Below are 15,093 nucleotides of genomic sequence, written 5' to 3' on the forward strand. Positions count from 1 at the left end.
AGGCAGAACAATTCATGCCGGGTCTAGTTTCGGAATGCTAGCGCAATTTCATTGAATTGAATTTAATTTTATTTCAAACTGTTTAATTTTAAATATTTAGAGTGTCTATTTTACTCACCGTGTTTTCGACTCATTCTCGAAATGCTTCATGAAATTCTCACTGGCCGTGTGGTGATCCAAAATAGTGATGTTTCGGCTTTGGAAAGAGTGCAAGACAGCCAAATTGACTTCAACCAATGCTTTATCCTTCCACAGAGACGAAGTGGTGCGCGTGTCCAATTCCATTTTAGTGGCAACGGTCTTGAAAGGAAAATAGATACAAACTCGATTTTAAATAACAGAATAAATCAAGTACACAGCCAACAATAAATGTTAACACAGATTTCGCTGTTACAAATAAAAATCGTGATTCGAGCATAAGCCGTCGTTTCCTCTCAATTTATTCCACTCCCCACTTACCCCCAATACATTTCGTCGATTTGTATCACACAAATTGCGGCAACCGATTTCGGTGGACATATACCAACCGCTGAATGCGGTTGCGGTAAATTGAATGCCACCCACATCGAACATCATCGACGAGACAGCAGGCAAAGCGTACCAGCGCAGCGCAAGTTCGGCGAACCACTCATACCTGCAAAAATAAAATGTAAGTCATTATTACATAAAAAAACTGTATGAAAATTGAAGAGTTAAAAAAGAAACATCTGCTGGCACCTAAAAGTAGCTTTTGCGTAAAAATCAGTGGCGCAATGCAATAAAGCAGTTTGAATGCGCGTTTAAATTGCATATGCAGGCATATAAACATATAGGTACGTACATCTGTGCATACAGGGTAGTCCAATCATGAGGTTTTTTGATAATAACCGCTTATTACACTATACAGAAACCAAAACTAGCACGGGATTCGTTAATATTTCTTGAAAGTATACCTATGGAGAAAAAAGCACTCGATGGATTTGCAAAAGTTCGCACTTTTTCGATTTATTTTACGTCCTACTAAATTTGTCATGTTTTTCAGAAAAAGTGGAAAAAATGGTTAAAAAATATTTCTGAGCGAAATGAAAGGTTGAGACATATACACTAAAATTTTACGGGAAAATATTTTCGTAGAACATTTCAACTCATTCTTCTTCTTCTTCTTCTTCTTCTTAATTGGCGCGATAACCGCTTACGTGATCTTGGCATTTCAACTCAGTAACTCCCACGTAAACGAGTTTTTTTGTTTGTTTTTTGTCGGAAAGTACAGCACTCAGACAACATTAAGTCCATTACACTACACTCGGGTTCCCTTTTTAAATTTTCTTGAAATCTCCCCGACCGCCGAAGAAATCTGAGTAGATCTTGTGGTGCCAAGGAGCCAAGGTGGTCGCTTCTTAACACATCAGTGCCAAAGACTGCTTCAAGTCTGATTCCAGCAAATTACGGTCCGCCGTCTCACCCTCCTCTCCACATGCTGAGCAGAGCGCACTGTCTGAGATGTCCAACCTTTCCATGTGCTTCGCCCACAGAAAGTGGTCCTTCATCAGTCCAACCAGCCGTCTGCAGTCCATTTTGCTTATTAACAGGGGGATCAACGACGGTCGATTGGACATGAGAGGCAGCATCAGCTTTCTCCATCTGCAGCATCTCTCTGTGTGCCAAGCTCACTTGTGGGTTGAAGCAACTCGTTTGCTAACCGTGGCTTTGATAGCTGCAGAAGCGAGTGACGGAACGAGATTCGGCCAGAGAAGTGGCCTCAGAGCCTATCCTAGCTAAAGAGTCGAAAGTCTCGCATGGTCACAGATGCGTACAGTCCAAGAGGAAAGTGCAGTTTCGTCTCGCTGGATTCTATGTAGACACCAGAGTCATTATGGACACACATAAAAGAATGACTTACTTACCTTACTTCAAGAAAACGCTCAAAAAAAAAGTTTGGAAAATTGTTAGAGGATCAAAATTTTGTAGAAAATTATTCTTCGAAAAATTTTACTAAGGGTCTTCAAGGCAAAAGCTTCATTGCAAGTTGTAGCAAACTTATTTTCAAAATGCCTGCTGTACTGCCTTAACTGTACGTTTAGTGAAAAGAGACTTGGATGAGACGCATTTCAGTTTTGCCGATTAAGTTGACAATTAAAATTTTCGTTTATCGAAGATTATTATGGTAATGAATCGACTCTCTCTTAATTCCTGTACTCCCTGAAGGGGTATAGGGACTCCACAAAACGCTTCCAATGGCCACGATTCTTCGCGATGGCTTCGATTCCTTTGAAAGATTTCCCCGCAGCTTAAAATTCTGTTTTGAGAGTTCTCCTCCAAGTACACCTAATTTTTTCAGAGTGCTGCGGAACTGACAGTCTTTGACCGAATATAAAGTTGGATCTCTCTGGCAACGTAGAACCTGCAGCTAAGGAGATTTTTTGGAAATAGTGTGTTTTTTTAATAAATAATTACGAGGTTCTGAGTGCATTTTAGGTATTCAAAAGATTCTCATCAAAACCATTTATTTTTCGGTAATGACATAAAATTGTCAATTATGGAGCATGAATCGGAAAGCTAACTCTGGTTTGGCGAGAAGACAATCCATGCGTGGAAGATGATAGTTTGGTATTCATTTTGGAGTGTTTACATCATTAACCCATTTTTTTGCTGGAAATTCCATTTTTAATTTTTGCTCTTTAGAAGCTGACAGTGAATATATACATACGTTCTATGACCGTTAGTTTCCCATAGACTATCAAATAAGCGAACTTCTGTGCAACCAGCTAAACTTTTCTCGAATTTTCAAAGCACCTTCGATGCTATGCGGATAATTTACAAACCCTCCAGCGCCCATAGTACTCAAACGCTTGAGAAAAAGCCAGAAACCTAATCATAATTAGTTAGAGCCAGCCACATGAATAAAATCATGTTTTATAAATAAAGCGAATGTATTTTTTTCTATGAAGCTATAAAATTTCAGAGGAGTTTGAGTTTTGTTAATTTTATTTCATTTTAAAAGCACACTTTCATATGAACGACCCTGTACATATTTCTGTACAGTATAGCCCGCAGTTCTCTGGGTAAGCCTGTGAACTAGCAAAAGTAAATCCACTGTGGAGTGCATGTGTATGTGTGCATGACATCTGCATGCCGTGAAATGGGGATAGTCAAACATTTACCGCTGGCCCGCACGCCAAGTAGTAACTATGTGAGATGCACTTCGGGTGTGTACGGCCATATATGGCAAACAAAGTATGCAAAAATTCGGTTGTAAACTACAATATTTAATGGTGTTTTACTGTTTTACGATCCACACATGTAAATTGAAAATATGCAGTTGTACAACTACTTTTTTTTTGGTTTTTGTTAATTTGCCACTTTGTTGCGGTTTTGATGGTTGGCAACTCAATACTTGTTGAAGTTTATTCAAATAAATGTGCAGAATATTATATAAATATGTTTGTATGCGTGTTTTAATTCCACAAATTTGAGGATTAAATGGCTTTCAGGCGCTTGGTGAAACCTTCACCAAGGAAAACTAAATGTATTAAAGTCTAGTGTAGAATTTTAGCTTCTAGTGCTGCCAATGCTTGAAAAGCGCGTGCGTAGATTTTACAGCTTCTCCAATTTTGCTTGTAATTTTTTTATATTTTGTTTTTAATAAACTTCTTTACTTACTTTGGATGCGAGAAGGGCACCTCCAATATCAAATCAGGTGGATATTCGAATAGTTCAGGATCTTCGCCATTGGCAGAGACCACCAATGGAAGAATGTCCCACTCTGTGCCTTTGCTCTTCCAACCCAATTTCAAGCAGACCTGCAAGGAAAGGAAAATAGTGATTTTAATGAGTAAAATTTTACTATTTATTTATTAATAATTCTTATTACTACTACTAAATTAAATATATATAAAAAACTTGCACGCATTATATGGAAAAAGTACGTAAAATCAACAAGAAAAAATTATAAAAAACCAACGAGTTTTTTTAGAAGCTCAAAATTTGCACTTTACTATACTGAAAAGGCGACGAATGAGTATTGCACAACTATTCTTCGGAAGTGCACAGGTTCGAAACACAGGCCACGAAGCACCAATTGATAGAAAAAGTTTTTTTCTAATAACGGTCGTCCCTTGGCAGGCAATGGAAAACCTCGTTCGTAGTCAGAAAACTTATGGAAAACATCAAGACACTCACCACAAGTAAAAGGAGGAGATCCGCCAAACACCCAGAAATGGCTTAAACGCCAATTATATGAAAGTTTATAAAGAGTGGTGAGTGGTTAAGTTTCAAGGGCCGGTGTTAATTTTGAATAAAATAAAAGTTTTTTAGGAAATGAATGCCATTTCTCTTTATTATGATAATATTGGCGTGGCTCAATTACGTATAAAAGAAAATATTGGCCAAATGGCCACCGCGGCCTCGGCGACACACCTGCATCCGATGGTCCAAATTTTCGATGACGCTGAGGCATAATTGAGATTCTATGCCGTTAATGTGCCGAATTATCTCATTCTTTAGCTCTTGAATTGTTGCTGGCTTATCGGCGTACACCTTTTCTTTCAAATAACCCTAAAGAAAGAAGTCCAACGGTGTCGTCGACGTTTAGGTGTGGTTCACATTCAACATCGGCCTTTGTAATTTAACCACCCTTTATATTCAAACAAAGGTAGGTTAGGTTTGGCAGCCGCATCGCACATAGAGAGAGCGATGCCACTTAGACCACGAAATGAGTCCGTTGTGAGCCGCAGGGGCTGGGCTACAATTCCCCTTCCATATTGAATCATCCTAAGCTTTTGACAAAGCGTAAAAGGTTGTTGAGCAAATAAAAGTAAATTATATTATATAAATACTAAAATTGAATAAGCAATAAAACTGCATACTCAGAATTTTATTTTTTGTTTTTTTGTTTCTTTGTGATTCTTATTAAAAACCATGGAATTGTGATGAAAAATTGTTGGAAGTTTCCTAATTTTTGTATAAAGTCTGAAATTTGAATTTATATATGTAGTTTTCGTTAGAAAATACTTTAAACTTCTATAAAAAATAATGACTATTCAAGAAACAAAAAGAAAAATAGTCAAAACTACTCAAAATGTTGATGCGCTGTCTTTTTTCGCAGGCTGCATATAACGAATCTTTGAAAAGAAAGTAAAATATGAATGATTTTTTCGGATATAAAATGCGGTGAAGAAGTATGTGAATTATTTTGTTTGAACAGAGCTTAACCTTTTAGGTCGATATGCGCCCTTGAAATGTTATCTCATCAACTTGAAATTTTGATTACATCTGCCAATTTATGAGTGGTTATAGTACTGCTGGTTCCAAACAAGTAAAACTTTCAACTGACAGTCATTCTGCTAACTGTGGCTGTAACAAATAAAAGATAGAATCAACATAAGATCGCGCACAGATAGCTTAGCTGGTCAGAAATGGTTCCTTGTACACCAAGAATGATAGAAACAAGATTGCGCCTATCAGAGAGTGTGTGACGTCACGTTTGCCAAGTTGTGCCGTGTTGCCAAACATTTGCCCTTAATTTTTTATACCCAAAATGCGAAAATTTTTAATTTGAATTCTTATAAACTTTGATATTTTGAAGGTGAAAATTTACTTTTTTGCTCCTTTTAAGGTTATGTTAGAATATTAAATGTTCTTCTCTTAACTCTTCTTGACATTGAAAACCTTCTTACATATTTTAAAATGTGTTTGAATTTACTGAATGCGAATTAAAACCATAGAGGTGTAATCGTTTCGTCCGGTCATCAATCCTTAGTGGGACATAGGGCATCAAGTACACCTCTTGTACTCACAGTAAAACTAAGCAAAAAAAATACCAGGATATACTGAAAAACCCATAACGACATTTTTAGAAAAAGAGTACTTTATTTTGTTACATAACCTGAAATATAGTAAACAAGTCGTTCCCTTAACGAAAGAGTCTCACTTAACAAAAAAACCTCATAAATTAAATTGTACGTAAGCATGACACATTTATTTAAAAAAACGCACATTTTAAAGACAATTTGTCACGCATACAAAGTTCTTTAAGTAATTCAATAGAAATTTGGTATTTCATTTTCTTTAAATGGGCATTTTAATGCGTTTTTAGATCCAAAGCTAGGCAACACTGCAGTAGCGAGAGAGAGATTTGACTGCTGAAAGCAGAAGAATACCAACAACAACTGCAATAGTGGGCAATGCTAAGTGGGCAATGCTAAGTAAAGCTAAATAAAACTGAGTGAATTATTGAACTAATTTTTAAAAAATGTATATTTTACAAAATTATAAACATTACATTTTAATTAGAACAGACTAGAAAAATTAACTAAAACTCCAAGACTAAATAACAACAAAAAAATGCTAAATCAAGTTACGAAAATGGTAATCTGGCCATACTGGAGCTAAAGCTACGTAACTCATTGTCGAATTCGCTGAGCGCAAAGTAACGGTACCACGATAGGCACCATCTCATTATTCTTTCCATCATGCGTGAACATCTGAGTTGGCTGGTGAATACCGAATGCAGCCTCTCTGACTGTGAGAAGGCGAGAGCATTTTTTTATTTTGTTGTTTTTTTTTTGTTTTTGTAAATGTTTTGCTTGCACCAGAAGTGTAGTTTGAAACATTTAAAAGAAGATACTGTCAGTACTTTCCTCACTAATTCTGCCGGGTAACTTGAGATTTAATACGATATCATAGTTAAATATGCATTATTGGGATTTAAGGCTCCTCCAATCAAAATATGTAATTTTTAGGGATAATATGCTCCGTCTTTTGCTGTCAACTTTAAACACTTATGAAGTATATGAACGAAGACGGCTTCCACCTGATTGCAAAAGCAGGTAGTATGAAATAAAAAACGGTAACAGCTAAGGGAGTTCTTAGAGCGGATTTTTTTCTGAAATAATGAGACGATTTTTAGTAATGAGACGATCTCAGCTAAAATGCAGCGCTAATCGGCTATGCCTTAAAGAAGTTACAGAATATAATTTGTACATCTACGCTTTCTGCTACGCTACGGTAAAATAGTATCTTAACTGACTTCCTCCAATTTTAATGAAATCCCTCACATCTAATTTTAATATGTATGACATAGAAACAAGCGAGAGTTCACGTGTGGGTGGGGAAAAACACAATTGCGAAGCAATTAGTAATGCAAACAGCTGATATCTATTAATAAAAATAATATTACTCAAATCAAACAATATAGTTCACTCATTCGTATCATTTCAGAAAAACTACAAAGCTTTTGTGAATTCCCTTAGCGAAGGAATTTGAAGCCTACCTCAACCACCACAAAAAAAAAGTACTCAAATGGTTGCGTAATATCTTTTGTTCATGAGAAAAAATCACACAGCTTAGATGTTTATTTACATAAATACTCACATCAGTGAACTCAGCATTTATTGGATCACCAATAATTGTGCCGTCACTCTGTCTGTAGCCGGCATAGGAAATCAGCTGACTATTCCAGATGCGATAATCATGGAGACCATCGGTGCGCTGAGGGAAAATCGTAATGGCTGAACTGAAATAAAATGAAATGCAATTAAATAAATTAAAGCTAATAACAGGAATAAAAAGGCAAAGCAATTGGTTAATGAAATAAAATAGATGAAGTGAAGTGGAGTAATATAAAAAAGTAAATTTAAATAAAAACAGTAAAGAAGTAAATAAAATTAAAATAAAATGAAAGAGATAAATCAAAATAAGGTAAGATGAAGAAAGCAAAATAAAAGTACTTAAACTATAATTAAATAAAACAAACTTAAGAAAGATTAAAAAAATAAAAAAATCAAATAAACAGAAAACAGTTAAACAAAATAAAATAAAATGGAAAAAATAAATTAAAACAAATATTTAAATGAAACAAAATTAAAATGAAATTAATTAAAATAATTAAAAATTTAAAAAAGATACATAAAAAGAATGATATAAAATAAAACAAACGAAAAAAAATTTAATTAAATAGAATTAAAAAAAACTAAACAAAAAAATGTAAAAAATAAAACAAGAATAAAAATAATATATAAAATAAAATAAAATTAAATTAAATTAAATAAAATAAAATAAAATAAAATAAAATAAAATAAAATAAAATAAAATAAAATAAAATAAAATAAAATAAAATAAAATAAAATAAAATAAAATAAAATAAAATAAAATAAAATAAAATAAAATAAAATAAAATAAAATAAAATAAAATAAAATAAAATAAAATAAAATAAATAAAATAAAATAATCTGACTTGCAGCTAAGCTGCCGCCAAGTTTTGTAAATGCCTCCGAAAGAATGGGATGTTTGAACATAAAAAAAAATATAATAAAATAAAATTTACTTTACTATCGCTAATATGGAATTTAGTCTTGAAAATTCGCACTAAACCTTTGTGCAAACAAAAATTAAAATAAAATATCTTTAAAGTAAATTTAAATAAATAAGGTAAAAGAAATAGAAATTAAATCAAACACGATGAGAAAAGTTTAATAAAAAAAAAAATTAGATATAGATAAAATAAATGAATGCCAATAAAAATATAAAAGTTTAAATATACTAAAACAAATTCAAATAAAATATAAACGAAAAAAAACAAATTAAATAATTTAAAAATAACAAAATTAAATCATTTAAAAATAAAATAATTAAATAAGATAATATAAAACGAAATTAAATAAAACCAGTAAACAAAATAAATAAAAACTTTCTTGTATTAAATAAATTAAAATTTTAGTAAAATTGCTTTTTGCCTCGATATCTGAAATAGTTCCCGTTTTACTCTGACAAATAGAAAAAGTAACGACAAATCCAGCTTTGGAGTTTTATTCTTGTCCGAAGTTTTTAATTTTTTACTTTCGCTAATATGGAATTTAGTCTTGAAAATTCGCACTTAACCTTCTTGCTTTAAAATACTATTAATAAAAAAGTCACTCTCATAAGAGTTGCACCACTGACAAATGCAACAAAACTTTTTACGCAATTTTTTCCCCGGTTGCTAAAAGATACCGCCTTGGAAACGCTTCAAAGCTCTCAAATAAGCTAAGGAAATTAAAAAAAGTTAAATAAAGCTGAATAAATTAAAAGGAATGAATGTCAAAAAGAACGAATCAAATAAATTTGAATAAATTATATTTTTCAAAGCCTTGCAACTCTGAAAAGCTCCCTTCCACAATATTTATGTCAATTAGTCAGAATCATCAATAAAATTTGAACTAATACCTGACTATTACAAATGGCTGCTCGATGAAGTTTTGAATTTACGATTTGTCACTGATCATAATTAAAAAAGATGTTGTGTAGAAACAGTTCTGCAAATTATTACAAAAATTGCGTATAGAACGTTTTTTTAGCTGTCCATCTGCATTTGTACATAAGAATATGCAAGAATTACTCGTTTGAATTGAGCTTTAAGATTCAGATTTATTTTATTTATTTATGTAATTCTTTTCATCGCAAAAGTGAATTTTATTTAAAGCGAACCCAATCGCTTTTCAGTTCAAACCTTATTTAAGGTGGCGCAAAATTAATCATCCAATTTTGTATTTGAACAGTGATTTTGAGGGATGGAATCTTTATTTGGACCTCTTTGACGCGCTCCATTGCTTTTCTGTTTTTATACTGAAACTGTTTAGATCACAAGTGTCAAATATAATTGACGTACAACGCCATGCACAAAAATTATAAATTTTCCAATAGGGAGATTAGTTTTGCGCCATCTTGTTGTTAGTAGAAAATTCCGTTGAATATAATAATTTTTTTTTAAGCCATTGCACATTTTCTCCATATAACAAGTCCCCCAAAAAAATTTAACGGAATTTTGTAACAACTTCAAGTTTGCACTTTATTTTACTAAAATTTAATAGCCTATAAAACTGCGCAATAATAATAATAATAATAATTTTTTTTTTGCTTTTTTAAATCTGATTATAAAGTTTAAAAGTTTGATGAAAATTTGTCCAATTTTTCTAATTTTTGTATAAAGTAGGATGACCTAATTAATTAGATTGCTTTCTCTTGATTTGTTATTGTTTTAAATAACATCTTGGTTTCAGATGAGTACCTATGATAGGCAGAATAATACAAATTAAAATGTGTCGCAAGAGGAATTACGAAATTAGTAAACAAATAATATTTATTGTGCTCCAATGATCAATTATCGCAATCCGAATAAAGTAAGCATTTTGCACGCAAAAACAACAACAAAAACAATGTGATCCTGATAGAGATTCGGTTCAGTGCTGTAAAGAATCCACATACACGTAATTATATTTATTATTACAACCGAAACAGAAATTTGATAACGCTGCTTCGAGCACCCACAAAAATTTCCAGTGGAAATTGGTCTTCACACTGAGCTTGATAACCCAAGAAAACTCAACAAAATGAGTATCAAATTGCTTTAGCGCTTCCCGTCTACGTAAGACCCGTTTATAAATAAACTAATTCTGCGTAAAACTAATCTAATTCTAATTCTAAAACAGGCACTCATAAATGACATTCGGAGGCGTCATAAAACTGTTGCTCCCTCCAATCGTGGAAAAATATCAAGACGCGCCCCACAAATTTGAGGGAGAGCTCGGCAAAAACAAACCAACAAATCGTTTAAGCGCCAACTATACGTACACACAATTAGTAATCACTATGCAATTAACTGGGACAATAGGTCACGCAACTATGTAACTGTGTGGGCGTACACCTTCTGGTCGAAAAGAAACCGGAATTTTCAATTAGAACTATACGCGTGTGAGATACAGACAAAAATAATGTTTTTTTTTTAAGTTGATAAATTTTTCAGTTTTAAGTTGATACATTTTTCAGTTAGAACAGTTTTGCATTCTGGCAAAAATAATGCAAATAATGCCAAACAAGGAATTGCTCGAAAAAGCAAGCATGGAGACGCCAGACACTTGGATTAGAAGACAGGAATGGAAGTGCATTGGTCACACTTTACGCTTGGAAGACGGCGACATAGCAAAGAAGGCAATGGAATGGAAACCTCTCACAGCGAGAGGCTGAGCGCCTGGCAGCGCAAGAGAAACTTGCAAAAGAACTGTGAATCGCGAAACGGCTCAGCTCGGATTAAGCTGGAAGCAGGTGAAGGCGTTATCTAGTAATCGGAGGAGATGGTGTTGTTGATGTCCTATGTCCCGCTAGCGATTCAAGGAAACAATGATGATGATGATGAGTCTGTCCGCTTTTTTGGCGTGTTCTGCGAACTTCGTATTTATGTCATTTATAGTTTAGAAAAGAGTGCGCCTGGAATTTTGCGTTTCTAATGAAATTTGATAAAAATGTTAATCATGACTGAAAAATTTCGAAAGCCCAAGTATACGAATGGCACAAAGCGTTAAAAGTGAGACGAAAAGTGATTGGTTTGCCTCTTTCTGATCGTCTATTCACCTCTTGGACGGATGAAAGTATCGAAAAAATTAAGAAAATTGTATGCAAAGATTGTCGTGTGAATATCTAAGAGATATTAGCCGGTCTTAGTGAATTTTTCGGATAGACGCAGGAGCGGATATATGCGCGATGTTTTGGGGATGAGACAAATTGAAGCGATTTAAGACTTCCTTTCACTGAGGGATATACTAAATTTGGACCAAAATGTAATAAAAGGCATTAGTAAGGTGAGTCCATGAAGATGTAAACACGCCGCTCAGGTGAGCCAATACTGAAGAGCCGACAATAAAATCAATCGAAAAGCAGGGATTGTTTGTTGAACGATTTTTTTATTTTTTTGTGGGTTTATTTTTTTTTCATATATTTTTTTTACTCATGTTTTATATTACTATTTTATTTTATTTTTTTATTATTTTTTTTATATTAACAGATGTATGCGCGATGTTTCGGGGATGAGACAAATTGAAGCGACTTAAGATTTCCTGTCACTGAGGGATATACAAAATTTGGACCAATTTGGACCAGGGATTGTTTGTTGAACGATGTTTTATTTTTTTTTTCAAATATTTTTTTTTACTTTTGTTTCATACTACTATTTCTTTTTTTATATTATTATTTTACTTTTTATTTTATTTAATTTTTTATTTCATTTTATTTTTATTTTTATTTTTTGTTTTTTTTTTTATTTTTTTTTTAATTTTTTTATATTATTATTTTATTTTTTATTTTATTTTATTTATTTATTTATTTTCTATTTCTTCTATCTTAGTATAGCCGCATTCATTAATTTAATGGCCGCCTGGCTATCCGAGAATATATTTAATGTAGTAAATTTTTTTATAGCTAGAAGTTCTGCCTGATAGAGGAAATATAGTTCGCTCAGATAGTTACAGCCCTAATTCCTTCGAAAACAAACAATAGCCAACTTTATCGTCTAGCTTGGAACCATATGTAGAAATTTAATTCCCCCTCTTCTTCGTGGGATTGGTGTCTGCCACTTCCTTCTTGACTGTATACTCGTCTTCAAGAGTCTGTCGAAGGTGAGTATAGAGGGTAGAATAGTCTATTTCATGCTGATGACGACTATTCAGAGTGTGCAAAATAGAAGCGTGGCCAAGCCACCGGCCTTTCCATAGTGCCATACTTTTACGTCTAAGGCGGCCTCCACGGTTTTTATTGGTTACCATGGAGATTAACTCGCGAGAAAATATCAAAGAATAATTCAACCGTTTATAGTCACTTTACGGGTACATTTTGAGCACAGTATATAAACATTTACAAATGGATGATTAGTTGCTGATTTTTGTTTTCAAAACATTTGTTTGATAGTAATCGAAAATATTAATCATCTGGTTGAAAACAATATTTCAAAATTGTGTTACTACTTAGCATAATCAGTCGTACGCTCAATGGCCCTTTGACTAGTTGCTCGCTTGTAGTTAATTGCAGCGCGTGTAGCTGCTTTATCGCTCATCGCTTTTAGTGACGACGCTTGACGCCGGCAAAAATACAAAAAAGATTAAAATCGTCAGCAGAAAGTACAACAATTTTAAAGCAAATAAAGCGGCAATGAATTGATGCCGTGACCGAGAGTGGGTGCAACAAGTTGAAACGTAATGATGACCAAATGAAAATAATGTTTTAGTGTTAAGCATTAGAATTAGCGACCGGTCAAAATGCAAGAAAAAAGTTTAAATAAAATAAAAAAATTAAATTAAAATAGAAATATAAAAGAAACTAAAGGAAGATAAAATTAGTTAAACAAAAAGAAGGATAAATAATATCATATCCAGCTTTGGAGCTGCATTCTTGCCCGAAGTTTTTAATGTTTTACTTTCACTAATATGGAATTTAGCCCTAAGAATTCATACAACCCTCTTGCCTTGAGGCACTCTTCATAAAAATTCCACCGTTGGCAAATAGAAGTGCCACAAAATATTTTTAAATATTTGAGGAATGCGGCTTGTGTCAGTTGTTTCCACGTTTTTCTCTTGAAATTGCATTTAATATTTTATGCTAATATTATAACTTTTTCTAATTTCATGTACTTAATAATATTCTAGTTTAGAATATAATTTACACATATTTTAAAACAAGGCGGCACAAATTAATCATTCGATTTAATTTTCTATAACTTTTTTAAAAGGTGAAATGGTTGAAATGCCAGTTTGGCACTCCTCAAGTAGCCAAAAGCGCCATTTTGGTTAGCCATAACTTTTTTACTGAATAATAAAAATTAAAGTGAGGACCAAGTAAATTATAATCCCTTTTCCAACTTTTCACAAAAAATAGAGAAAAGAACCGTTTTCTGAGCGAGTTAATGAGTTAAAATATTAAAAAAAAGTATTTCTATGTGAGATTTGAGTATATTTTCCTACTTATCCATAAACAAGCTGGCGCAAAATTAGTCATCCAATTTTGTTTTTCCATAACTTTTTTGCTAGATCCAAAAAAAAAAGTATTTTGAGTGATGGGAATTTTTGTTTTGACCAAATTGTTTTTGGATAACTTTTTTACTAAATAAAAAATAAAAGAAAAAAAACTATTTTGTGTGATAAAAATCTTTATTTTGACCTTTAACCCTTTCACGATATTGTTGCCATATGGCAACAGTAAACTTTAAAAGGCCGTCTATAACTTTTTTACTAAATAGAAAACAAGCGAAAAAAAAATTCTTTTGAGTGATAAAAATCTTTATTTTGACCTTTAACCCTTTCGCGATATTGTTGCCATATGGCAACAGTAAACTTTAAAAGGCCGTCGATAACTTTTTTACTAAATAGAAAACAAACGAAAAAAAAATTATTTTGAGTGATAAAAATCTTTATTTTGACCTTTAACCCTTTCGCGATATTGTTGCCATATGGCAACAGTAAACTTTAAAAGGCCGTCAACACTCTCTTGTAAAAAATAACAACTTTTTTGTTACATATTTTCAAAAATTGAAGTTTAATGGTTAAACAGAAATAAAATAAATAATAACCGCCCATTATATATCGGAAATACAACATTTTTAAAGAAAGCCTTCTGGCATATAGCACTTCACTCTGAAATTTGTATTTTGCATTTTTAGATTTTTGAGGCATTTTGGGCAAATGTTTTTAACAATTTTTGAATAAAGTATGTAGAAAAATGTTCAATCTGTCATTTGGCATGGACATATTTTTTCGCTCGCAGCTTTAAAAGCTGTGCTAATTTTTAAAACTAAGCTTGTTGCCATATGGCAACAAATTTCTCGTAAGGTGTTAACTGCATTAGATTGCAGAAGAAGTTTATTTGCGATTGAAACCAATACAAAGCATTTGTTGCCATATGGCAACATTAAAAAAAAAGCACTTAACAAAAAAAAAAAAAAAAAAAAATTGATTTGCATTGTTATTGGTCCTAAAATAAATACTCAGACAAAAATTTGGATTTTTTGGATGGCGCAATAAAAAGATGTAGCGAAAGGGTTAAGCGTCCCATTGCTGGTCAGTTTGCACACAGCAGCTGCCTAATTCAGAAGTCTTATATATGGTAGACGTCCAACCGCTATTTTCAAAAATTACAAATCTTCCGCCAGGGTGATTAATTTTGCGCCACCTTCTATATATATGCACGCGCATGATCTTTCAATTGCAAGTTTCTTTTTTAGTATTCGAGAGAATAGTTTTACGCTATTCTTCGTTAAGTTAGCCGCCAAAATTATACGACCTAACGGCCTCGGACTATTTCCTGTTATTATTTCAGAGT

The 15,093-nt window shown here is 32.8% G+C and overlaps 1 protein-coding gene across 1 annotated transcript in view; it reads right to left on the bottom strand.

Annotated features, from left to right (window-relative positions):
* The window catches only part of LOC128863732 (nitric oxide synthase-like), a 59,844-nt gene that overhangs the window by 37,302 nt on the left and 7,449 nt on the right, over window positions 1-15,093 (bottom strand). The window contains exons 5-8 of the mRNA XM_054103042.1: window positions 7,351-7,492; window positions 3,640-3,779; window positions 460-634; window positions 119-300 (exon numbers count right to left, since the gene is read on the bottom strand). Coding sequence (XP_053959017.1) covers window positions 119-300; window positions 460-634; window positions 3,640-3,779; window positions 7,351-7,492 — 639 coding nt within the window. The remainder of the gene's footprint in view (window positions 1-118; window positions 301-459; window positions 635-3,639; window positions 3,780-7,350; window positions 7,493-15,093) is intronic.

Source organism: Anastrepha ludens, chromosome 5 (assembly GCF_028408465.1).
Source record: "Anastrepha ludens isolate Willacy chromosome 5, idAnaLude1.1, whole genome shotgun sequence".
NCBI classification, from domain to species: Eukaryota; Metazoa; Arthropoda; class Insecta; order Diptera; family Tephritidae; genus Anastrepha; species Anastrepha ludens.